The sequence below is a fragment of the Pagrus pagrus genome (genome assembly GCF_965226575.1).
Source record: "Pagrus pagrus genome assembly, chromosome: 11".
In the NCBI taxonomy this organism is placed as follows: Eukaryota; Metazoa; Chordata; class Actinopteri; order Spariformes; family Sparidae; genus Pagrus; species Pagrus pagrus.
In genome coordinates, this window is record NC_140195.1 from 23,859,050 (window position 1) to 23,884,064 (window position 25,015).

At 39.4% G+C, this 25,015-nt stretch overlaps 1 protein-coding gene across 7 annotated transcripts in view; it reads left to right on the forward strand.

The window, feature by feature from the left end:
* Nucleotides 1-3,069: 3,069 nt before the first annotated feature.
* Nucleotides 3,070-25,015, forward strand: part of cfap74 (cilia and flagella associated protein 74) — a 64,152-nt gene continuing 42,206 nt past the window's right edge. For 4 of the 7 annotated variants that reach the window (XM_084366233.1, XM_084366237.1, XM_084366231.1 and 1 more), the window contains exons 1-15: nt 3,070-3,177; nt 3,613-3,712; nt 3,853-3,934; nt 4,260-4,430; nt 5,342-5,440; nt 5,532-5,636; nt 6,758-6,931; nt 7,277-7,387; nt 8,640-8,742; nt 10,362-10,519; nt 10,680-10,893; nt 10,998-11,153; nt 13,729-13,887; nt 14,059-14,177; nt 24,160-24,226. In XM_084366233.1, coding sequence (XP_084222359.1) covers nt 3,619-3,712; nt 3,853-3,934; nt 4,260-4,430; nt 5,342-5,440; nt 5,532-5,636; nt 6,758-6,931; nt 7,277-7,387; nt 8,640-8,742; nt 10,362-10,519; nt 10,680-10,893; nt 10,998-11,153; nt 13,729-13,887; nt 14,059-14,177; nt 24,160-24,226 — 1,812 coding nt within the window. In that variant the 5' untranslated portion in view covers nt 3,070-3,177; nt 3,613-3,618. Of the gene's footprint in view, nt 3,178-3,410; nt 3,527-3,612; nt 3,713-3,852; nt 3,935-4,259; nt 4,431-4,487; nt 4,907-5,341; nt 5,441-5,531; nt 5,637-6,757; nt 6,932-7,276; nt 7,388-8,639; nt 8,743-10,361; nt 10,520-10,679; nt 10,894-10,997; nt 11,154-13,728; nt 13,888-14,058; nt 14,178-24,159; nt 24,227-25,015 lie in introns of those variants that run through there. The other 3 variants (XM_084366232.1, XM_084366234.1, XM_084366236.1) reach the window with 3 other exon arrangements.

A 25,015-nucleotide genomic window follows, 5' to 3' on the forward strand; every position in this document is an offset into this window, starting at 1 on the left:
TACCTGTTTTACCCGTTACAAATACTACTTGAAAATATCCAGTGGTGTCACACTTACAAATGTTGAAACATAGGCTCGAACTGTGGTCACTGCTCCTTGGCCTCCATAATGTTGCAACTGATGTTGATGTATAAACCTTTACAATAGCTTGATAAATGGTTTATAACATGTTTCATAGTTTGTTAAGAGTGAAATAACTATGAACTAAAGATGAATTATGATCAAATTATGATTAAATAATTAAACATTAAATAAAATATCATATTCAAGTACAATAAGCTGAATATTGACTGTTATATTCAAGAATATGAGGACATTTGTTATACGTCATCCTGCATCTCTCTCTCAGTCCCCTCCTCTCCTGTCATCTCTCTACTTTCAACCGTCAAATGAAAGCATTGAAAAAAAACACACAATCCCATTAAGCAAAGCAGAACTGTGAATGCTGTCATAATTAAGCACCACACACAGAAACATACCAATAACCAGATACCAGATACATAAAATCTGTAAGAACAGCACGGACACAATATTTAAATCCATGTATTAAAAACATTCACAGTATAATAAGACTAGTAGATATGACACTTCTATTAGAAAATGTGGGGAGAGACACATTTAAAAAAAGAGTTGTCATAATTGATGCAGTCATCTCCACACTGCAGGCATAACAAAAATTACAGTGACTAAAATAAAGGTGCACTACGTAGTTTTTAAGAGAAGAAAAGGGGAAGAAAATCATCAGTCATGATTGATTTTCATGACTGAATGAGTGGAATAAACAAACTGTCCAATTTCATACTGTTTTACTCTGTCTATGTTTGCAGGATCGGCCATCTTCCCAGTTTCAAACAGACCTAATTCCCCTCTGTGGGCGGCTTGTTTATAATGGAAATATATCTAATAAATATTTCTGAATTTGTATTATTATTATCTTATTAATATTATAAGTATAAACGTTCTGAGTTCAAATTTCTTTACCCAAACTACACAATTTACCTTTAAGGAGTAAACTATGCAAAAACCTAAATGCCAGTTAGTCAGTGTTGCTTATACATCATTTTGAACTTGCTAATACTTCAGATGATTTTCTGTCAGTTGTCTCGTGTAGCTTGGAAACATTTAAAATATCTCAAAGTTTGCTTGTCAGATGACTAAAGGTCGCTCCACTCCAATTAAAGTGTTTACAAGTCTTGGGGAGTACTGCTGTATATGTGAAAATGTAGTATAAAGCCTTTTGTGTCTTTAAAGTAGCTGCATATAAACAGATATATTACCTCCAGTGAAGTCACTCTGTGGCTAAGTTGCATTGTGGGTAATGTAGGCACTGGGTTTTGAAAAAGGAAAAAGAATGTCTTGGGGGAAAAAAGGCAATATCTCTTATGCTGTATCAGTTTTGTTCAGTCATTGTTCAAGAGTTCATGTTCACTGTCCATAATGAGTCCAACAGTGGACTGCTTTGCAAAACCTGATGCCTACATTACCCACAATGCAACCTAGTCACTAAGTGACATCACTGGAGGCAATTCATCTCTTTACATACAGCTTCCTCTGGAGCCACAAAAGGCTGCATACTACTTACACATATACAGCAGTACTCCCCAAGACCTTGGTACACACTTCAATGGGTGAAATTGACGGAGTTACCCTTTAAGTACATTCACCTTACTATTATGTTCAGGAGCATCTGGGTGTTCACATGATTTTGTCTACCCACTGTAAAAAACACATGAAGTTTTATAAGATCACCAGATGCAAGAAGCTTTAGAATATCTTAAAATAGATTATAAAGCAAAAACAAAACAAGGAAAAGTTACAAAACAGGTCTCATCCAGAATAGGATTGATTATATATTATAGAAAAATCGAAATTAAAGAAATAAGAATAGAAACATTATTATTCGTCTATAATATCATAAATGTATCCTCCATCTTGCCAAAATGTGCAGACTTTTATTTTTTACCCTCATTAAACATAACCTGAATCCTGTACTGTAGGGAGAAGTGCATAGTTGCACCTGCCCTGGTTTCTGCTGCCTCACCCTGGGGAGCAGGGACTGTCCTGGAGTCAGCGGCTGTCGATTCAAACCACTGTCTCTCCCCCCGGACCTTCCACTTGGATTCTCACTAAAAATTCTTTTGATGTGAAGACACCGGGCTACAGTGCACGTTGCAGTGCACTGCATGTTATTGTATTCTCTGTGTCTCTCAAACACAAACCATTTGGTATTCCCTTTATTCCCCTCACCCTCATGTATTCTCCTTCTCCATCTCTCTCTGCTCGCTCTGTTTTCCTCCTGTTGATCCACTCTTTGTCAGCCAGTCTTTGTTTCCCGCAGTTATTTTGCTCTGCCTTCATCTCTCAGACAAAACTTGCCCCATATCCTACATTACACACTCATACAGTACTATTTATTTATTCAGTCTCCCATGGCAATACAAAATATTCCTGTATCACAAGATTTCAATATGTTCTACAGTAAGACGCACACTCCTCATCTGAATTCTTCTTCAGCAGCACAATGAATTGAAAGCTTTATGATGTCAGATAAAAGAGAATCTTCCCAGTAAAAAGCCCTCCGTGCCAGTGCAATACTGATCAAGTATAAATTAATGTACTTTCCCGGTGTAAATCAGATAGGGACATACTGTATCTTGCATGCTTGACAAAAGATTTTGCATAACTCACAGATTTATCATTCTCTCTGAAGGAGCTGAGATGTTTCTGCTGAGTGTAGCTTGACTGATATCAGTCCAAAGAAATAAACCAGTGTTAGTTTGGGGAAATTAGACTGACAACAGTTAGTCACAAAGGATCCCTGATTGTGTGCGTTTCAAGTGTCTGAGTCATTAATTCAATACCAGAAATTGCTTTTAATTGACTTCCCTGATTTAACACTGAATCCAAGCACTCTGCCTGCCATTCACTTGTTTAAACGTCTTCTCGGGTGATGAGGTTTGGCACACCTGTGTCATAACGATAAGAGGTATACGCCATTATGGGCCATTTCATGTTATCACCAGCACGTGCTTTCAGTTGACAGACGTATTGGGGGCCCGCCCCCTGCGTCCCGTCTCCTTGGCAACACTAACAAACATGGCGGAGTAACTTCTGCAGTGAGGAGAAGTATCTTTGAGAAGATATCGTGTCAGGAGAAGCACAGCCTAGCCAAGCGAGGTAACGGCTTAATGGTTGCTAAATGTATTCATGTATGAACTTCAAACATGATACAGCCTATGTTCAGCGTTTAATGTGCATTAGTTGTGAAGCTGTGTAGTTTTCCAAGCTAGCCCATTTTAACGACACGCCAAATTCCATTCAGTTGGCTGCTTATTGAATATTGCCGTACACACTGGCAATGTTACAGACTTAAAACATATATGGCTAATGATTTTCTGCTATTCCCTCAGAGCCACTCTTCGTATCGGAGTACAAAGAATTCACCAAACAACATTTTAAAATGAAATTTCGAGACCAGCGCCTATTTCCGCAACTGTGACAAGTGCTACCGTTTACATATGTCAATGTATGTCTGTGGCTTTGAACTATTCATCTTACATTGCGTGCAACCTATAGGTTTGTTTAATAATATGCGCCTGTGTTTTTAATAAGGTAAAAATGGACGTCGAAGACAGGGAAAGTCCATTTGATGTGGCGTCAGACAGCTGTGGACAGCTGGGTGTCCACCTCAGCACTGAGGAGGACAGTGAGGGTGAGTGACAAGCAGACTGTAGCTACTGCTACTTCTTCTCTTTAATTCATAACTACACAAATATATAACGTCTATTTTATCTTGGTTGTTTGAAAAGACTGTGTTATCCTCACTTAATGGTTGTATTGTATATATTTCAGGAGATGGTCCAGGCCAGGAGACCTTTAGCGATGATGAGCCAGCCCTTCCCCCTGATTTGGCGTGGCTAGAGGATTTGTATGAGTGGGTGTTTCTTGGTTTACTGTGAATCATATAATATTAGACAATAAAATACATATGCCCGTGTATTAATCCCTAATCCTGTTATCTCCCACTTACTATTTGGAACCACAAAGTCACTGTGACTCAATGCGATACTCAGTATGATATTTTAATAGAAAATAACAAAGCTAAAATTAATTACTCAGGCTTTCTACATCGTTAAGCCTCAGTGCAAACACCTCCAGGCATTATAGTGGAATAATTCTATGTACGTACATATTCAATAGTTTGAATTTTGCATTAAACATGCAAGCTTTCTAAAAATGCCAATTTGCTTTGCACAAAGAGAGGACGACGATGATGGTGATGGTGATGGTGATGGTAACCCTTCCGTTGTGGCCGACAACGGTGAGAAAAGGAGTTATGCCGCGACAGCACGGATGTTCAAGCTGAGACGAAACCTGGACCAGCTGGACTGCTTTCACCGACAGAAGGAGCATGACGTGCTGAAAGCCAGGTCTGGATCTGGCAACCAACAGACCTCTAGAGCCACAGTAGCTCCTTAACCTGGACAGCGATCCTTTTGCCTTTCTAGACTCGTTTGAAACCTGTACACATAAAGTTAAATTATTTGTTTCTTTTTTTTTTAGTAGGAATACAAAAACTCAAGTGTTTTTTTGCCATAGGTTGTTGCATTGGTAAAGAAAAATACATCCCACAATCATTTCCGTTATAGTGTTATTCCACTTTCTCAGGTCTTCCCCCTCTTGGCCTCTTCACACTTGGCCAATCATTTCTGTACCAATTGATTCAGCAATTTGCAGGAAAATCATTTCAGCTGAAGAGAGAACATTTCCCATAATGTCCTCTATTCTCACTTTTCTTCCTCCTTTTTATTTGTCTGCACTGCGAGCCATTAAGCACCTGATGACCTGTGATGCAGCCCCCCTGGGGAAAATGGCTTCCATTTCCCTTTAGCACAAAACATCAAAGGTCAGGATGGGGTGGTACTGCACTCTGATCAAACATGAGTTTAATGGGACCCAAGCACACATGGCTTTTAACCAACCTGCAGCTTTTACTGTAGCATGTGCCGTGATTTTTTATTTTTTATGACAGTCTTTTCCCTCGGTCACAGATTGCTGTGTTGCACACCATTTCACTGCAGAAAGAACATTGGGCGATTAAAACTGTTGAAATGTGTGTCCACTCTCAGCCTTTCAGTATCTTCAATAGATTACCTTGTAAGCTGACATAATTACCTTCCCTTTGTTGTTGTAGGTACAAGAAAATCTATTAGCCTGATGCTCTGAAAATGTTGCACTTTAACAATCCTGAAAATGTTCCTGCTTATTGGCTTTTATCTGGGATGTTTCTCTATGTCAACACTTGAACTTGTCTCTGTTATCTTATGTTTCTTGTTTCCAGAGAAGAACTTAAACTCTGTCATCAGAACATTGAGAGTTTGGTGGAGCAGAGGGATGACTTAGAGAACGAGATCGAGCGACAGAAAGCAGCAGAAAACAGGTGAGCTCGAAAAGTAACAAACACTGACTGGTATATGAGCCGTTTCCGTTTTGTCCAAGCCCTGTGAATCTGTGTTTATCTTCCTCTGCAGTGTGGCGGTGTTTCGTTTGCGATCCCAGCATAAGCTTCTGTGTCAAAGGATGCAGAGTGAGGAGGAGCTGGAGGGCCACATCAACACTGATCTGAAGCAACAAGAGTGAGTCAGAGAGGAAAACGGTTTGACACTCAGCACGGTCTTGTTCTGACAGCCATTAGTACTGTGGGAAAAACGCAGCCCCCTCATTTATTTTAATGGGAATACTGTATTGACACAAACGCAGACGGCACAAAAGCTAATTTGCCCAAACTTTTGCCGCAACACAATGTGACATCATCCAGAAACAAAGTATTTGCCAATTAGCCTCATCCTGCTTAATAGTAGTACAAGTCGCTGTGCAGTGTTCAGCCACCTGATAAACTTTAAAACCAATGGATCCACTTCTCAAACTGGTTGTATTTCAGCATCTCAACAACCCGCCCACATCAGTGCAGCCCCTCGTGTTTTTTTCTTGCACAGTGCTCTTTTTAGTTATGCATCGCAGTAATATATGCTGTAAACAGTCGTCTTTGCTGGAAGGCTTTTGCTGCCAAGCAAGCAATTATGGCATGCTAATATCCCAAGAGTTTGATATGCAAGAAGAACTTTGCTTTTGTAAATGTTGGACTTCGGTTACAAAATCATTCCAGTGTGGTCTGGGGCAGTTTGCTTGTTTTGTTAAACCTATAAGGAATCCTGACTCATTCTGCTGTAAGGGACTGAATGTTTTTTGAGAGGAAAATGTTGTCTTTTAATGGTCTGAATGCTGTTTGGTGGGCTTTTACGACACCCATTAAATGTTTGTCTCTAAGACCAGTCGACTGATCTGTTCCTAATAATGATTTAAAGGTGCACTATGTAGTTTTGGGGAAAGAATTTTCATCAGAAGAGAAAGATCTTCATTGACTGATTTTTTTTTATGCCTAAACAAACTAAATAAATAAACTGTCTTTGATTTTGTGACTGAATAACTCACTAAACAAACTGACCTTAAAGGACAACACAGTTTCATACTGTTTTAATTTTACTGTTTCACCTCATTAATATTGTAAATATTAAAATTCTGAGTTTTATTTTTTTCTCCAACACTACATAATGCCCCTTTAGAGCATAATTATTTCTGAATTGTGTTTCAAAGCCCCATATTACCTCTGCTACAGTAGATAATAAACACCATCAGTCAGCACCTTCAACTCTATCTTCTGTTTACGTCCATCTCATTCTACATCTTTGTCCCTCAGACTGGAGTTGAGTGAGGTGGCGGTGGAGCTTGGCAGGCTCTCTTCGCTCCGGCAGGAGGTGCAGGGGGAGGAGCGGGTCTTCCAGCTCATGAAGGCGCAGAAGGCAGCGACAAGGATTCAGCAGGAGAGGAAAGCCAGCCAGAACCTGCAGCTCAAGATGCAGCGTCTCAGGGAGTAGGGAAAACAAGCATCTTTTCCATTCATGCTGCCTTGTTCTTCTGTGTGTGGTACTCCTCTGTGATGCTTACAAATATGAGAATTATTGATCTAATTGTAAGTAGAAAATGTAACATCATGTTTAGGAGAAATACCACTTAAATGCACATAGTGACAGATAGTGAATTATTTGTCAGTGCAACATAACTCCCTTGTGAGTATTTTTTGTCCTGTAAAATAAAAAAAAAATGTTTTTCTTGATTGTTTGTGTGCGAAGCCTGTCTGAGGAACCAGTTATATGAACCCTGAATAGCCATGAAAGACTGATACATTGTGTGTATAAGTGATTTTTTGTTCTGATAGTAAACAGGCAGCCATGCTGATGAAAGAGGTGAATGAACGTCAGAAGAACATTGAAGCGAGCCAGGCGAACCGCAGGATGGCTGCCAAGCACTTAAAAGAGACCACTAAAAGGTAATCAGATGTTAAGCCAATAAAGACAGAAAACGGCTTAGACTACAAGCTCATATTAGCAAATATATGACAAGTATGCCAGACAACACCTTTGAGAAGTTTGAGCTGAAATCGCAGATCAGATCTGATCAAAAGTGATTCGTCATGATATTAGTCAAAAAATGCTAACTATGAAGAACAATGTACTGTACAGTAAATTCAGGTTTTTTACTTGTCTATTCGAGTCAAGGGTGACAGTGGGCTTATGTGACTTTGACAGGTCTCCCTAAAACATGTGTCTTTGTTGCCAAGTGTTTCGGAAATACAATATCGCACCATAGGTCCACCCAAAAGGTTAGGATAAAAGGACAAGGCTGTTAATTTTTTATGTCTTTTCTTATCATCAAAGAGACATTAAAGGCATATAGCCATATACAACATTCAACGACATCTAACGATTTCAACATTTGCAAAACAAATTCATAATATCGGTATCATGCCTACCCTTACGTGTAACATTATGTTCACATTCAGTTGCTTTTGTGACTTGGGAAGTGAGAAGCCATTACTCCACTATAGCTTAATATAACAAATAGTTGTTTGCTGTTGTATTAATGTTCAAAATCTAATATGTTGAACCTTAAAAAGCCGAAAACCAACAAGGAAGTGGTCCTACTAATAAGTATTCCCTGAGGAGCTAAAGCTTGGTGTACTGTAGTTCATTCCTCTGTGCCACTGAGCACCATTTTACCTTTGATTGAGGTATTCAAAGAAGTTATTGTTGTGTAAAAGCCAAAACTATCAGCCAATCAGAGGATGACATACATCTAGTCTTTCCTTTAGATGGTGGACGATCTGCAGGGTTTAACTGCCAAGGTTGTTGATTTCCTTCTATTTTAATTTTTCAATTAGATTTTTTGAATTAATTATTCTCATCTGTTTTGTTTTTTTCTGCTACTGTCTGATTTCTTTATCTGCTCGCCATTCCTGATGTGTTTTGTTTCTCCAAAAAGGTCATGTGTTTATGTTAAAATCTGTGATGTTATAGTAAGATTTGTATCTGTTTATTTAAATTGAATGATAGGTAGAAGTTTTTATAAATGAAATAGAACGTGTGGTTATAGAGAATAAAGCAATGCTTTGAGTTATAATTAACTTCAGTGTTGCTCAGCTCCTGTAAGTTTCAATCCAAAATAGTAATTGCAGATTTTCCTTTCTCTCTGTGCTGTATGCGAGTGTTCACATGCTTTGTGATTGTCCTCGTTTCATTCAGGATGCACGAGCAAGAGGCTGAGAAGGAGCAGCAGAACAGAGAGTTACTGGAAAAGAGGATACAGGCTGTCAAGTCCCTGAAATCAAACATAGCAGCCACCCAAGTAAGCAACGGCACCCTCCCATACTGATCCTGAAGCATTATGGTAGTTGTTTTAGCAGTGATGAGATACGCAGGCTGTAGTGCTATGTATTATTAACACTTTCTATAGCTACCATGTCTACAGTGCAACATAAGATCATTCCTAAGTGCATAAGTGAACAACATTTTAAGTACAAACCACATTTAGAGTTACATTATATGCTTATAAAGCTTTAAAGACATGCCTCATTTGCTTTGTGCTAAAATGACAATGTAAGTACATTCTGAGGTATATAAACAAAACATGCACTCATGTAACTGTATAGTTAAACGTATGTTTGACTGAAACTGAATATTATTTTCTGATTTTAACCTTTTAATGATGGCCGACCCCTTTGTCTGTATTTGACGAGTTGTGTATGACACTCAAAATCAACACTTCTTCCCAAGTATATCCACCTACCTCATCCAAAATCACAACAAAACTGTATCTAAACTGAAGATTTCATTCAAGTAACATTGTCCATGGCCCGACAACTTTAAAGGTCCAGTGTATAGGATTTAGGGGGATCTATTGGCAGAAACTGAGTATTATTATGTTTTCATTCGTGTATAATCTGACCTGAAACTAAGAATCCTCGTGTTTTCGTTACCTTAGAATGAACCTTTTCAATTTCAACTTCAGTTTATTTAAAGTCCACATCACCTAGAGAGTCTCTCACTTTGTAAGTCAGTAAAAACAGCAGAGAGAGAAAAAAAGAGAAAGAAAACTATTTTTACATGTAAAAGTACACACACAAATACGCAGGGGATGGTGTTGATGTGACTACAGGGGTGGGGTGAGTCAGGAGAGCTCATGATGAACAGAAAATAGATGTGTTTTCTGTCTGAATTTGAAAATATCATTGAGTGTGGTGGACAAAGGCATTAGGGAAGGTAAGGGACGTGATGAGATATATGGAGAAATGTGGCTGGAAATATATGAGGGAGTGAGTGTATTTAAAGCACTATAGGTTACTCTACAGAGGGAGAACGAGAACAAACAAACCAAACACTGGCTCTAGAGAGGGGCTTTTGTAGTTTTAGCGACTAACTAACTAACTATTGGGGAGGTTGAGACGAGGGGTGTTCAAATTACTGTATACGCAGTTTTCTCTTCCCCATGACTTGTTAAAATTGCAATAATGTCTGTGTTCATGTGAAGTGTGCATTGCACATTACTGTATTGTACAAAAATGTACAATTTTGCATTCAAACCAGACTGTAACATTTGGTCAGCTGCATTAGGAAGCCAAAGCAAATCATCATCGTAGAAAGCCATTAGGACATGAATGTACTTATACCATCCACTCTGACCGAATTTTCCTCCTAGCGAGGAGAGATGTTAAGCAGAAACCACATTTTCATTTTATTGTCATTACTACACCCCCTCGGATCCCTTAATATGGTGAATTCAGCTCCGCACTGTGGAGGCTATTGCAGAAAGCACTTATGCGCTCATCATCGTGATCTTGCAATGCTATCATCATAACACTTAGTGCTGTATTTTCCGATTCAACACCCAACAGGTACATCAAATGATTCAAATGATCAGCTCTGGAATATAGCCTCATTAATCTGGTGTGATTTCTGTTTTTTTAGGAGAGCTTACGGGTCCAACAAAGAAAAGCCAAAGCAAACACCCAGAAGAAAGAGCAGCAACAGAGACAACTGAGAGAATCCCTGCAGGCCCAGGGCATCAACAGTATCAAGCATATGTACCAACAGAAACAACGAGAGGAGATAAAACGAAAACAAGAGTATGTCCTCTCCTCTCCTTTCCTCTCCTCTCTTCTCCCACATGCATGTCCTCTACTCCCACTCCATGCAGCAGTGTGTGGGTGTTTTCTCTCGCTGCGCGCTGAGAAATACATGACCGCATTTCAGTATAATGCAGTGTTGTTGATTTGCCCTTCTCAGGGAATTTGCGGAGAGGCAGAAGTCAAAGAGAGTGGAGATTGCTGCAAAAATCCTTGAGGAGGAACAGCTGGTAAATAGGAGAAAGAGACACCAGGCAGTGCTGCCTAAACCCTCAACCACTGACAGTTTCCCATCTCTGGGGAGGGTAAGAGAGAAGCTCCTGCACTACCTGGATCCCAGCCCCCCACCAGCAGCTGAGGAGAGAGCCACAATAGTGAGCGGTTCATAACATCTGAGATGCCATTTGAGAAATAACCTTGTAAAGAAATCAAGTGCACTTTAACAGTTACGACCCAATATGTATGTGCATTTATCCAGCAGTTAAGAGAAGTCAGTGACAGCAGCAGCTCATCATCAGCTTCCTCTGATGCTGAGGACCTGGAGGAGACCATGCACCAGGAAGGGGGCCACCAGAGTCTTACTGAAAGCCTGGCTGAGCCTGAGTTCTCTGGGCTTTGGGACCAGAACAGCAAGGTGCAGAAAAAAAACAGCCACTGCCAACTAAAAGCAAATCCCTGCAAGCTGCTAAAATTAAAACACTCATAAATCATGTCCCATTCACAGCAGGCACATCATTTTTCTGTGGATGTGCTTATTGCATCATTTTCAACAGCTGAATTCCCCACCTGCAAACTGAGGCGCGTTAATTAAATGATTACACTGAAAAACAGTATTTAATTGATTAGAAATAGTTGCATACCAGATATGGTGTAAGCAGCAAAGCTGATTCAACAGATTTCTTGTTTACTAATTTAATCAGGCTGGTTGAAAATTGAGGTTTGGGTTGTGTGGGTAGGGACAGGTGCAAAACACAGGCTCAGCTCCCAGTTGCTGTTTAAAGTTGTTAGTGTGTTCCAGCTAACACAACACTGCAAAATGGGAAGCCAGTGAGGGATCCCATCCGCGTTCCTGCACCACAGCTGGTCAGGGCACCTTCATTAGTGGGGATAGGATCAGGAGGGGGAACAACCTTCATGTGTAGCTCATTACTGGTAAGTGAAAAAAAGAAACCATGTGCCACAGAAGGTCAAAAATCAGGTCACAATGCTGAGGGAATCAGGAAGAGTGCAAGCAATCTTACATCTTAACTATGGCCCAGATTTGGGCCAGTTCTGGTTTATTTGGTTCACTCTTGGTTCCCATGTGGCCATGCTATGGCGTGCTTGTGGCTCAGATCTGGCAAATGGGAGCGGACCGCCCCAGTGCCATCATCACAAGTATCTGTCTTCAGAACCTGTGATCCATAGAAAATAATACGATCACTTGCTGGAGGTTTAACTTCGCCTGCAGCTCTATATCTAGCAAGCCAACCCTGGCTGCTACTACATTAACAATTCCTGCAAAATGACCCCTTGCTGAACTACATTAATCCATCCATTAAAACTCTTCATCACTGCTTCAGCTCAAACTACTAATATCAGTGATGAAGACGATGATACAGTAACAAAGATAATCATCACCATGGTCATATCAGAACAGATCAAAATGTCCAATTAGAGTCGGGTGAAAGGGTCACAGAGATTTAGCAAATTATTTACAATAGAAGTATTATGTGTGAATGTGTTGGTAATCCCAGCACATTAGCCTACAATACACTAAGTGCCTATAGGCATCTAGCCCTTTCTAATACAGTCTGAGTATAAACATTTGAAAAAGCCAAAGCTAGTGTTGTTATTTTCATATCTCTCAACATAACTATGCATCAAACTCCATCATATTGTTATTAAGTTGCACCACAGTGAAAGCACCAATTCTCACTTTCCTTAAATGTGAATCTGAAATGTCTCCAGCTCAATGTCATAGAGGTGCGCTGGCGCTCGGCCTCATCCAGCCCCCCGACACACTTGAAACGTGGGGCGACAGGCATCACTTCTCATTGTGCTGGTGCCTTTGAGGCCTCAGAGCGAGCGTGGTGCTACAGCTCAGAGCTCTGAGCAAGTACCCAGTCGAGTGGAAGTGATCTCTCCTCCTAACATACAGATCAGACTCAGGCCCCCATCAAAGGCTACTTCTCGACACGGTAATGGCTACTGCGTTAGATGAGCACAGCAATGTAATAAAGCTAATCAGATGATTCATGAGGGGGAGAAGGATGATGGAAAATGCTTCACAATACAGAAAAATAGAGCAGCCACAAAAGGTGAAGCAGGGACACGTGATGATACATTTCACACTTTTAAAGTTTTACACTCATGTAACTCCACACCATCTGACTACATCACATTCATTCTGAATCAGCTTGTTGTTGAACCTCAATGTTTTTTTGTGTTACTGTTACTGTTGTACAGTTATCAAGTAATGATAGCTGTTATCGACTGAAGAGTAGATACCATTTTCTGAGTTCTTCTATGGCTGCTTTAGTTTAGACAAAGAACATTTAACATTTGAGAATGTTGGCTCCTTTTGTTAGATGAAAAAGGATTTGTATGAAAACATGCAGATTTTTCTCCAAGTAAGATACTGGCTAGGAAAAAAGTGTTTGTTTGGAGCGCCCTGGTACAGGTAGCTCATGTGGTAGAGCATGCACCTTGTGTACAGAGGCTGAGTCCTCAGCAGAGGCCGGGGTTTGATTCCAACCTGCAGCCCTTTGCTGCATGTCATCCCCTTCTCTCTCCCCATCACCTGTTGTTTTTTCCATCTGTTCTATCCAAATAAAGCCTAAAAGCTAAAAAAAATAAATGTAAAAAAATAAAATAAAATATTAAATGTATAACACATTATGATAAAGATCCCTCATGTTTTTTTTCATGGTATCTAGTGGGACATTTTACGGTCTAGAAGTTTATTTTTTCCATGTTGGCTGATAACACCAATATTCTGAGGAGTCAATCAAACAAAACGGGAAAAACTGAGAAAATGACAAATCAACTATCTGTGACAGGAAGTTAATTATACATTTCCTACTTCTGCCTCACTTTTAGATCTGCTCTATACACGGACGGATATTTATGTCAATTCATTTTGAGTTTGTTATGTTACAATTGTACAGTTTATCACAGTGATTATTTATAATGACTTCACTAGCTGTTTCTTTCCTGTACGGTTACAGAAGCTTCAGGATGAAAAAGCTATGTCGGTGCAGACAGAAGTAAAGCAGGACCAACCTGCGATGGCCAGTGGAAAGCTCAACGTGATTGTTAAAAAGGTTCATGGAAAAGAGTTGAAAGGGCCTCCATTCCTCAGTAAACCAGAAATCATCATCTTCAAGGTACCACACTACTGGTTTTATAGAAACAAGAATTCATTTGTCTTTGAGCCAACGAACTGCATTTGTTTAAAACTACATGAGTCTAATTAATAGTTGATTTTTGATTATTCAACTTTTGTTGACGTAATTTAAATACAGCGGACTGACATTACAATAAATGATCTGTTTTAGGATTTCGAAGTGGGAAAAATGTATAAGAAGAAAATCGTCCTGACTAACATCAGCTACGTCACTAACCACTGCAAGCTTCTTGGAGTCTCCACCCACCTGAAGGATTTCATCTCTATCAAGTAAGACTTCTACATTCTCAGAGTGTGTTGACAGATGACATAAGTGGCCATGGTGTAGTTCATGTGGGACAAATAGTGTGCCAGAAATCAAGATGAGCATAAGAAACAGCAGTATGACAAACATGGGCAATATACACTCTACACTCACAGATCACAACGCAGATATAAGAACTATTACCACAGCGTACACCTCACATGTCAAATCCACATATCAATGATCTTACTGTTTGTGTAATATTGAGTGTGAAAAATCTGTCTTTACCTCAGATACAGGCAATTAAACAAACACAAAATTAAAACTGTTAAGGAAGACCACAGGATGCAATTGGAAGTTCTGAATTGATATGTTTCACAGCATGAATTCTTAATACTGCTGAATAATACCCCTTTACATATATATATATAAAACAATGTCATGTATCCCTAGCAATGACGATGATCTGTTATTGCATGCCTCTTCCGTGTCAAAACTGGTGCCTACATTACCCAGAATCCCACTCTACTGCTGACACTTCAGTCAGAGATTCGGGTGTGTGTGTATTTTTTAAATACTTACTGTAAGGATGTGAGATTACATACATTTACTTTAAATTACATATGATGTTCATATTTATAGCATCCTTACAATATTGTTTTTAGTTTTAAAGTGAAGGAAAAAGACAAAATTAAACACCAACAACAACAACAAAAAACAAACTAATACTTCTGTTACTAATACTAACCATAAACATGATAATGAAGTAGATCAGAGAAAAAATTAGGACAGTAAATTAAGTTAGTATGGTGATGTACATATACTCTACATAGACACAGAGTTTCTATATACATACATATTCATACAGTATACCAACAAGTCAAACCCCTCATGCATGGATTCTTAAATCACAAAGTAATTAATGTTTGATGACTTCCTAAACGAATGAAAAATCAGGAAAATAACTTATTTTCAATATACTTTATTGGGAAGGAGTTTTGTGTCTGCTGCAGTGGGCACATTAATCAACAGAATGAAAATGGATTCAAGAATAACTGTTAAGTCCCTCCTCCCTCTTCATGACAGACGGGCAGAAACAACACTCCTTAACTAAACAGTTAGGGTGTCAGAAACACCTCCACTCAGGCCACAATATCACTCCTCCCATTTATCGCCTCCTTGCAACTGAAAATAAGTCTGCCAAACCCCAGCGGATGCCATGCACCAAGGTGTACAGTCTGCCCATTGGGCCCATACCTAAAGTATGGGCCAATATTTAGAGAAAATTTGAAGACCATTCAATACTGATGTTTAATTGAACTATTCATGTGTAAATTATATCATAATTTTAAATTAAGCCAGCAAGTTAAGGCAGATAGGCAGATAAACCCCCCGACACACAGACACCCTCCAGACTTTGATGTGTAAAATTGGTGGAGTTGCCTTCTAATAGGCTACTCATAGATATAAGGGGGACTTTTACCTAAAAAAAAAAATCATTAGTGCAGGATGAAAATCAAATAGTGTCGTCTACTTCTCCCTCCAAATTCAATTTAAGTTGAAAGGAGGTATGCTGTCACCCCTGCCTCCAGTCTTGTGCTTAGCTAACACAACCAACAATTGCCAAATTGTTGAACTGTCCCTTTAAACTGTCAATCTACCATCATTAAATAATGCACCATTCCACATGCCATACTGAGTATGATTGTGTATTCCCAGAGCTTTGAAAGAAGCCAGAAACTCCAGGTTGGCTCTATGTTTCACAGTGGGACAGATCAGTCTCTGTGGGGGGAAACACTGTAGCAGAGCACCAAGCTGCCCACCAGAACCTCAACTGAATCCCATCTGAGGAAAATACTAAAATATTCATCTTACAGAGAAAAAAGAGACACCCAAAAAAAGATACAAAATGAAGTCGCTGTTAAGTGGCAAAGCTTCATGTTTTTTTCCACTGGTTAAAGTATTATTGTTTTAAATATCAAACATTTTGGTTCAAAGCCAGAATTCTGTTATTGTGATAAGACCAGGGCTCGATGTATTTACACAACAAATACTAAAGCTCCTGTGAAGTCACTATATGTTGAACAGCTTCTGTTAACACATGGAAACGTCTGCTCATGTATCAGCACTTCGGAATTTAACACAACCACTTCTTGTCATTTGAAAAGACGACGGAGTGGACGTGAAAGCAAAGCCTGTCCTCCCACATATGGATCACCACGCTCACAGCTCCTCTTATGAGACTCAGCTCAGTGAGTCAGTCTACGTCTCTGCTATCTCCTCTCTCTCAGCCTGCCAGCAGCCCACAGGCCGAGCAGAGATGCATTGTTCTCCAGGTCACTCACTGTGTATCACTTTCCCATCAGCTCCCCCGTCACTTGATGTGGATTCTTCGTCTCTCTTCTTTCTGCCTGACTGAGTGAGGAGTCTCGCAGGCGACTGCAGGGTCAGCCGGAAACCACTGATGCTGTTCTTGAGCCTTTCGTGCTGGACCACTTGTCTGAACATATCACCTTCTAGTCCTCTGGTCTTAACTCACATGTAGCAAACATGCACTCTCTTACCAAACGGATGAATGCACACATACTGTATAGTGGACATTATACCCACTCAACTTCCCAACTGAATAGTACTCTCAATCTCTCTACAGATTGGTCATGATTATACATATTTTGAAAGTTACTGCTGTTAGTTTTCTACATTAAATTCATTTGTACTATATAACTTGACACAAAAAGTTTTGTTTTTTTATGACCAAGCTTATTTGGTCCTTACTGCACCTGTTTGTCACTCTACTTATTATTTACTGGCATGAATTAAAGAATTAAGTATTTACGGTGCAACTACGTATCTTAATGCCAAAAAACATGTTTTTCTTACAAATGTAAGTTAAATTCACAAGCTTTAAAGTTAATCTTTTCTCAATCCAATAATAATCAGGGTATAAACCTGGATATTAGGTCACATGGTGGCTCATTAAATGTCTTATTGGACCAGATGATATCTTCATACTGCCCTGTAAGAAGGGGAAAATTATGTCAGGCAGCAGCAAAGCAGTAAAAATACAAATGACTAAGATAAAGAAAGTTTTCCATTAAAGTCAGTACAAACCATGTGAAATCAAAGATGGTGCAGGATTTCTTTCACACTCATGACTCAAGTGCTGCTCATCAGCAGTGCTGCCACCATGGCCGGAAGATATATACTGAAGACTTCAGTGGGAAGGTTACAACTAGTATTCATTCCGAGGTCAAATGACTCTGCAGTAGTCGCGGGTGTTTATCAGCTCCAGCTCTGACTGGGCGTCATTTCATTATGACACCCAAGTAGACACGCTCATTTTCAGCCCTTTTCTGGTGCAACGCTATGACGCTGAATTTCAGGTAGTTCGGAGCTTGCAGGCACGCACCTCGTTGATCCGTTGATGAGGTGACACACTAGAAAAAGTGTAAACTTGTCTTGTGGCAGTGGGAAAGGAGTCAATCACCTATTTTTTAGCAGGTTCACACACATTTAAAAACTTGCATATACAAGCAATTTTTGGTGTAAAATTGGAAAACAGCATCCAGTCACCCGTGGCAGTGCTGAGTACTCTGCTGCTGAGCAGTGCTCTAGTTGGTGAGGGATAAAATGCAATCATTTAAACTAACGTAAACATTTGTTTTGATCCCAATAATCAGTGTTTTTTGTTTTACCTTACTTCCTGATGCCTTTTTCTCTTGTTTCCACTTTAAAAGCCAAACCTAAAGTCAGTTAGAATGAAGCATACAATCCATTGATGGTAACAAACGTTATAAACTGCTCAGTGACTCAAATATCCGGGCTTACAATGATCCAGGACCATGATACGTTGCAGCCCTGGATCAGGGATAATGATGGCTAATGTTAGAAAATTTTGGACAGATACCGTTGTACAACTGACATTACCAAGTCAGTTTGCTGACTTCACGACTCTTCTCTATACATACTGTCTCTGTTGCACATTTTAGCCCCACACAGGTGAGCATTTCAGTGGCTTAAGGATAGAAGAAAAACAAGAAATAAACAGCTTGCACCTCACCAGGAGACATGTTTGTTGTTTCCTGCTCGCTGTCCCATCCCACTCATTTTCAGAGAGGTCAACTTGGGATGAGGTCTCCAAAGCAGCTAACTAAAGTGAGTCTTGGGAAATAAAAGCAAATTCATTTTGCTGTTTTCCGATACTGTTATAGCCAGTGAATACAGTGGCCACTGTTTAGCGTATATTACGTAATCCCTGTAAATGTAGTTGTCTTCCACTAATCAAAATGGCAGCTGATGCTGTCCTGTTCGCCTGATTTCTGCCAATTTATTGTGTCCATCACACAGTCTAGGTCTATTGTTCAAGTTTGTTGTGTTTACTGTAAGGACTTCCCACTGATTATTCACACAATATTGGAACTAGTCGTGACCAATGTTTGGATGACTCATCAAGCTAAAAATTAGCAACAAAAGAGACATTTCTTGTCTTGAATAGCCCTTTCTTCAAAAATCACTGGTTTAAAAATGAACCCATTGTTGCATCAGCACTATATTGACCTATGCTGGGTACATCTTCCAGCAAGAAGTACTGTAAACAGAACATATCCAACCATTGTAACTGTAAACACCAGCGTATCTGCAACAGAATAATGGACCAAATAATATAGGAATAATATAGTTTTGTAGTCTGGTAACGTCATATTTAAAAACTGTTTCTGCCCTTTTCTGCCGCTGTACCTGTCATACACCCTCCTTCCACTATACAGTCTCTGTTTAGTGTAAACATTGAGGTTATTCATACATTAAAACTTACAATATTAAGATCAGTCGTGACGACGGCTCCCGCAGTTAAAGACACCAGCACAGCAGGAGAGCGGGAAACGTGAACCAGGAACACATTGGGCTTTTTCACACCAGCCCATGGTTCCCTGTACGCCCCCTGAATTTCTAAAAACGTCTTCCTATTCCCCTACACCCCCTCTTGCCTAGTGTAAACGAATTGTGCTTTTGTGCCAGAATGGGCTCTACTCAATCTTTTCACTACTGGGACAAAAACCACAACAGCCCGGGCTTGCCAGACTTGGTGATAAGCCATTGTATTGAAGCTGTGTTTTTGCAATTAGTGTCACCTCCTGGGATGTATTGTAAACGACTGGCTGAGAGGAAGACACCTCTCTGTGGTCTGTTGTGAGATAAAGCCTAACTGTAGTAGAAATAGTGGTACGCTAACATAATCTGAAGGTGTGATCACACTTCCGATTTGTTGAATTTGGTCTAAATTGTGCTAGGTTGAGATACTGTACATTGTTCCATTTTGGATACAAGTCTGTGAAAGTTCATTATGACAAAACTGTTCAAGGAGCATACACGTTTAAAAGGAACCTTCAAGTCCAACTAAAATTAGAAGAATCATTAGAACCAATCCAAAATTCAGTCGACCAAAACAGAAAATAGATCCAAATATAGGGAGAGCACCAACACTGGCAGCAGCATGATGAGCCACCAATTAATGAGCCAGTCAAAAAGATTTGCATCACATATCAGTTTTCCTACACTTCATCGCTCACATTCTGCATCTCGCTTACAAACCTCTCTCTTCTCTTGTGATGATTATGATGCAGCAACACCCAATCAGAGCTAATAGCGACTCCACTTAGATACACTTGGGTGGTAAACATATCGGCACACAGACCCACGACCTGGGGCGATATAATGGGACCCTACCCGGATCCCATCAGCATTAAAGGGTAAACCCACACATTCTATAAATTAAGTTTGTTTACAGGTCTTGAAGAGACATGAAGAGAATACACACAACAGGTTTTTCAGCAGGGGTTGGAAAATCATAAAAATCAGCATACTGATATGCTCACAATTACAAGGTTAACATGCAGGTATTTTTAGCCATGTTTACCATCTTAGATTTGTGATTTGCATGATAATGTTGTTAAGTAGCACCGTCCACAAAGTAAAGCTGAGGCTGATGGGAATGTCACTAGCTTTGTGGGTATTTTAGTCATAAACCAAAGTATTGAACACATAAAAATGTTGACCTGATGATGGCGCTAGATGAAAAGTCAGGGAGTCCCCGAGGACCTCAAAGATCATCCTGTGGGGAACATGAAAGTCTGCACCAAATTTCATTGCAATCTATGCAATAGTTTTTAAGACATTTCATGCAAAACAGATACATATCAACCTTATGGTGGCACCTTTTGGAAAAGTGCAGGGGTCAGTTGGTTTCATCCTCTGGGGACTATGAATGTTCTCCCAGAATTGCATCACACTCCATCCAGCAGCTGTACATACTCAGTCCAGCCCAGAAGTGTTAGCTTAACAGCTGTTTTGGACTCTCTAGAATTGAGCAGCCGCAGAGCTCTCTTGCTATATTTAAAACTGTGTGATCTCAGATTTGGCAGCCTGTGTGATTTGCATGCAAACTCCAACTGAGATCAGAGTAAACTCCATTAAATCTTACCTGAGAGTGAAGTTTCATCCTTTTAGACCCATCTTCAAAGTAAAGTTGTATATCAGCCTTTTGATGATTCCTAGAGAGTTTGTGAAAAGTTGATGAGGCCCTTATCATATTCTCAAGTGCTTGTTATCTGTCAAAAGACAGTTTATTCCAAATACTGAAAGCGACGCTGCACTTAGATGTGCTTGTTGTTTTTTTTAGTTAGATGAAACGTCCACAGAGATATTAATATTTCACTCAAAACTGCAGGTGGGCTTTATATCCTCCAGTAGGCCCATGTTTCTGTCTGATTAAAAACAAGCAGTTTTGAGTTGTGGAAGCTCAAATACCACGATTGTCACATGCCAAAGAACTACTGGAAAGAAACGATCCGAAGGTTTGTCATGGTTGTCATGTTTCCTAATACTAAAGCGTAGAAGCGTTAAGTTACAGCCGCCAGATGTAAAGAGAACGAGAACAAGTACGAGAGCAAGATTTTTAAAAGAATATTCCGAACATTGTCAAAGTTTTGATACCTCTCTGATTGATTTCATAAGCGGTGATAAGTTTGAGGGTGTTTAAGCTCTGTTGAACTGAATAATGAACTGAGAGTGCGTATTGATTTACTGTAGAAGAAGCCAGTGGTGAGCGGGAAGAATATATACTGTAACACACGGCGTGGTAATACTATACAGTCACAGTCTCAGCTGTCACAGTTCCCTGCATGGATATATAATACAGTATGGCCTCATTTGCAGCACTTTATATAGGGCTCGAGCAGGCTTTTTCAAACACTGCCTCACTCAGCATTTAATCCCAAGTGAACTGTTCTATATTTTTCTTCACGTGTCGTTTCATACCACCTGTCTTAAAGCTAGGGAAGAAGGATGGTACAAATAAGGATGGAAATTAGCCACACACACACACACACACACACACACACACACACACACAAAAATCTGATGTAAGTGCAGTGTGACATTTATAATTACCACCAAACCAGGTGGAATCCTTTCATACACTTCCAGGTCACAGTGGTGAGCCGATCTGCTCCAAGCTCTACATCCGTCAGCTGGACCAGCTAGTTCAAACAACTGGCTCAAACCAAACACAATGGTCCACTGGCCACTGTGTTTGTGATAGTATGCACTGATTGCTAATTATGTTTTAGTTTATGTTTGAAAGTATTGTATCAATGCTTGTTGTCAGCTATGATTGATATACGTAGTAACATACTTAGATACAAAAAATTGAATTCCCTCTCTCTTTGTGCAAGAAAATATGAAATTATATAAATAATAGGATACTGCAGGTAATATGTATCATTTTCCATTTTTCAAAAGAGACTTTTGGACATAATTCAGGAAAAAAAAATGTCCAGGCTGCATGCCTCTGTTGGGGGTATTTCCCATGCCAATGTTTGATGAACAATTGCTCGTAGACTCTGTCAGTTTCTGTGGTGTGCTGCTGACTGGAGCGCATCATAGCCCTGTGTAGCCTTCTAATGTTGATATCAGATGATCCCTGTTACCACCCCAATCAGAACAGACTGTTCTAATCAAGCCTGATCTGAATGAATTTTTCAATCGGATCTAGTGGGGTGGTGTAAACCTTTATAATGCGATCAATAGGAAAATATTAGCACCTAATAACCAAGCAAATGCTTAATCCTATTGTTTCTGTCTGATTGGAATAATGATATCGTTTCTGCACGTGTCTGCCTCACGTGGGGCTAACACTATGTGATGTTGCCTCTGTGAGGGACAGTCTGTGGAAACTTTATTGCTTGAGATCTTAAAAGATTTAAGTGTTGAAAGCCTCAAGGGTCAAAAAGGCTCAAAACAACAAGTTGGTGAAACAATACTTTGAAAAGATTAACTAAGACAGAATCTACTGAACCAGAAATGCAAATATTGTTCCCAGGGCACGATGTGGATCCATCTTGAAAATTGTTTTTACAGACGGAGCAAATGAATGAATGAAATGAATTTTCTAAAGGATGTTGGAAAAATGACTCTTCTTCTCCTGTTATATTAGCGTCAGATTAGACACTTCACAGCGGGCGGAACCACTTTGCACCTGTCAAGAGTCAAGAGTAATATTTTGGTTAAATGCTTTGGGGCATATAATTGCACATCTTATTGAACCACTGTGTTGACATTTTAAGTAGGAACCTCTCATCAGAAAAACTGTAATTAGATTTAAGGAATGTTGTCCATGTAACCACAGCTGTAGAGTAAAATACAGATTGTTGAATGATTACTGATGGGACTAACAGCAAAATTCAGCAGTTGACAACATGTGGCTGTTGGAACTGTTGTGATATATGACCACACACATTGGACCAATCAAACTACAGTACCAACATTGTCTGTTGGGACCCTTATGTAGCGGTTGCTGTTGAAAATGTAACTCACATTTCTTGTGATTTTGATTTCTTAGCAAAAATTCATTTCAATTTCTTGGGTTGATTTTAATTAATGTATATTAATTGAAGGAAAACTGAAGCATTAGCTAACAGCTAACCCTGACATAAGAAACAAGAAAAAATAGTATCAACCCTTTCCATTTTGGATACTCAGCTTTGGTCTTGTACCACCTTTAGGCCGAAACATCAACTTGGCACTAAAGATATCTCATAATCTACATGTTTATTTAACTTTATAACAGGATAAGACCATCACCAAGACCCCGTAACAAGGTTGTTTGCTATCCACCATGTTCTGTGACTGCGGCTGCTTCATAATTATGCACATAGTTGCATGTTCTTAACTTTCTGTTTATCTATTGGATTTCGAGAATCCTCCCTGAGTCTCTGGCTTGCTGCCTGCTATGTTCATATCGATCGGCCCTCTGCTTGTGTCTCTGGAAGGGCGGCGAGTTATCAAGCTCCTCGGGGCAGAGTTAGGGTTGGTGTAAACGTGCTGTGAGATACACATGTTGCCTTGAAAACCTCACAGTGCTCATGTTTCTTTTCTTGTCTGGATATAATCTTTTGGCTTCTCATATGGTTTATAGTGCAACATTATAAGATTTGACTGTGAATCGTTTCTAACAATTCTGTGTGTTTTCATATGAAACAAAAGCTCTTTATTTTCTTTGTTCCATATAAACTGAGCATCAGGTTGACTTTTGACCTCCGCTCTTTTTCCCGCCTATCTACTCCTCTCTCAGGAGATTCATCATACTTCAGAATTTAACAGAAGCTGCTGATATTTTATTGCATAGCACATGTCATCTACTGCAGAGGCATGAACATTCTGTGTTGCTTTAAAGCCAAAATGTTTTTATGTTATTTCTGTGCACATATGTGTGAGACCATAAAAAGACTCTTACTTGTTGTATCGACACAAAAATAAACACTGGTTTTACATTGTATTGTTCATCAGAAATATGGGTAATATTTTACTCTGAGATATGTTACCTTTGACTTAATTGTGTAATATCCACATTAAAACAAAAGCATTCTGTTTTCCACATTTGATGCATTGCATTTTAAACTGTATACAAATACTAATATTCATATTCATAAATCATTGTGATTTGTGTTTCAGCTTTGAGCCTCCTGGTTCTTTATCTGCTGGGATGTCCTGTGAGGTGCAGGCTGTTTTTCAGCCTATGGTTAGTAACATCATCTCGTTCAGAAATCTACACAGTTACAGTTAATAGACGGTCGTCTCAGATCTACTAACATTTTATGGGGTTTTAACCAGTTTTGAGTCTCCTGAATGTTACAGGCCAGACATAATTTTTATTAAATTTTAACAAAGCTTGGTACAGATTTTTTGTGTAAGTACAAAAAGGCATTTCTGTGCAACTATCAGTATTCTGCTGTATTATGATTTACTTTTAACAGATTCCTTTCAAGATTTTTGACACAGTGCAGTCAAGTGGTGGTGGTACAATTTTTTTTTGTTGTCTTGGCTCTAACTCAACACACTGTCTTTGAAATGAAATAAGAGGCCTGCAATATTCCCTGCAGCCCCCCAGGACAAGTGAACAAATAAGATATAGAGTGCTGCAGGGATGACGTATTTTTGTAGGCTAACCAGGAAGTTATCATGGCCCTGGTTCCCCTCGACAAAAAGTCCATGGGATTTTTTAATTGGATTTTGGGTTATCGCTGAAAATAATCTCTGTGGCAAACACAAGTTTATGATACTTACACGTTTTATTCCGCAAGATAATCTTCACAGATGAACACCAGTTTTGTAAAGTAGTAAAAAGCTAATGTGAGGCTATAAATGGCATGACTTCAACGTCACCACCATTTATCATTTTACTACACTACACTATACTACACTTCACCATAAATTGATTTACAATCTGCAAGTTGTATAGTTAGAGTGGGAATAGTTTGAAACTAAAGTCGGTCTGTAAAGATGGATTTTTTTAAGGTGGTTGGATACA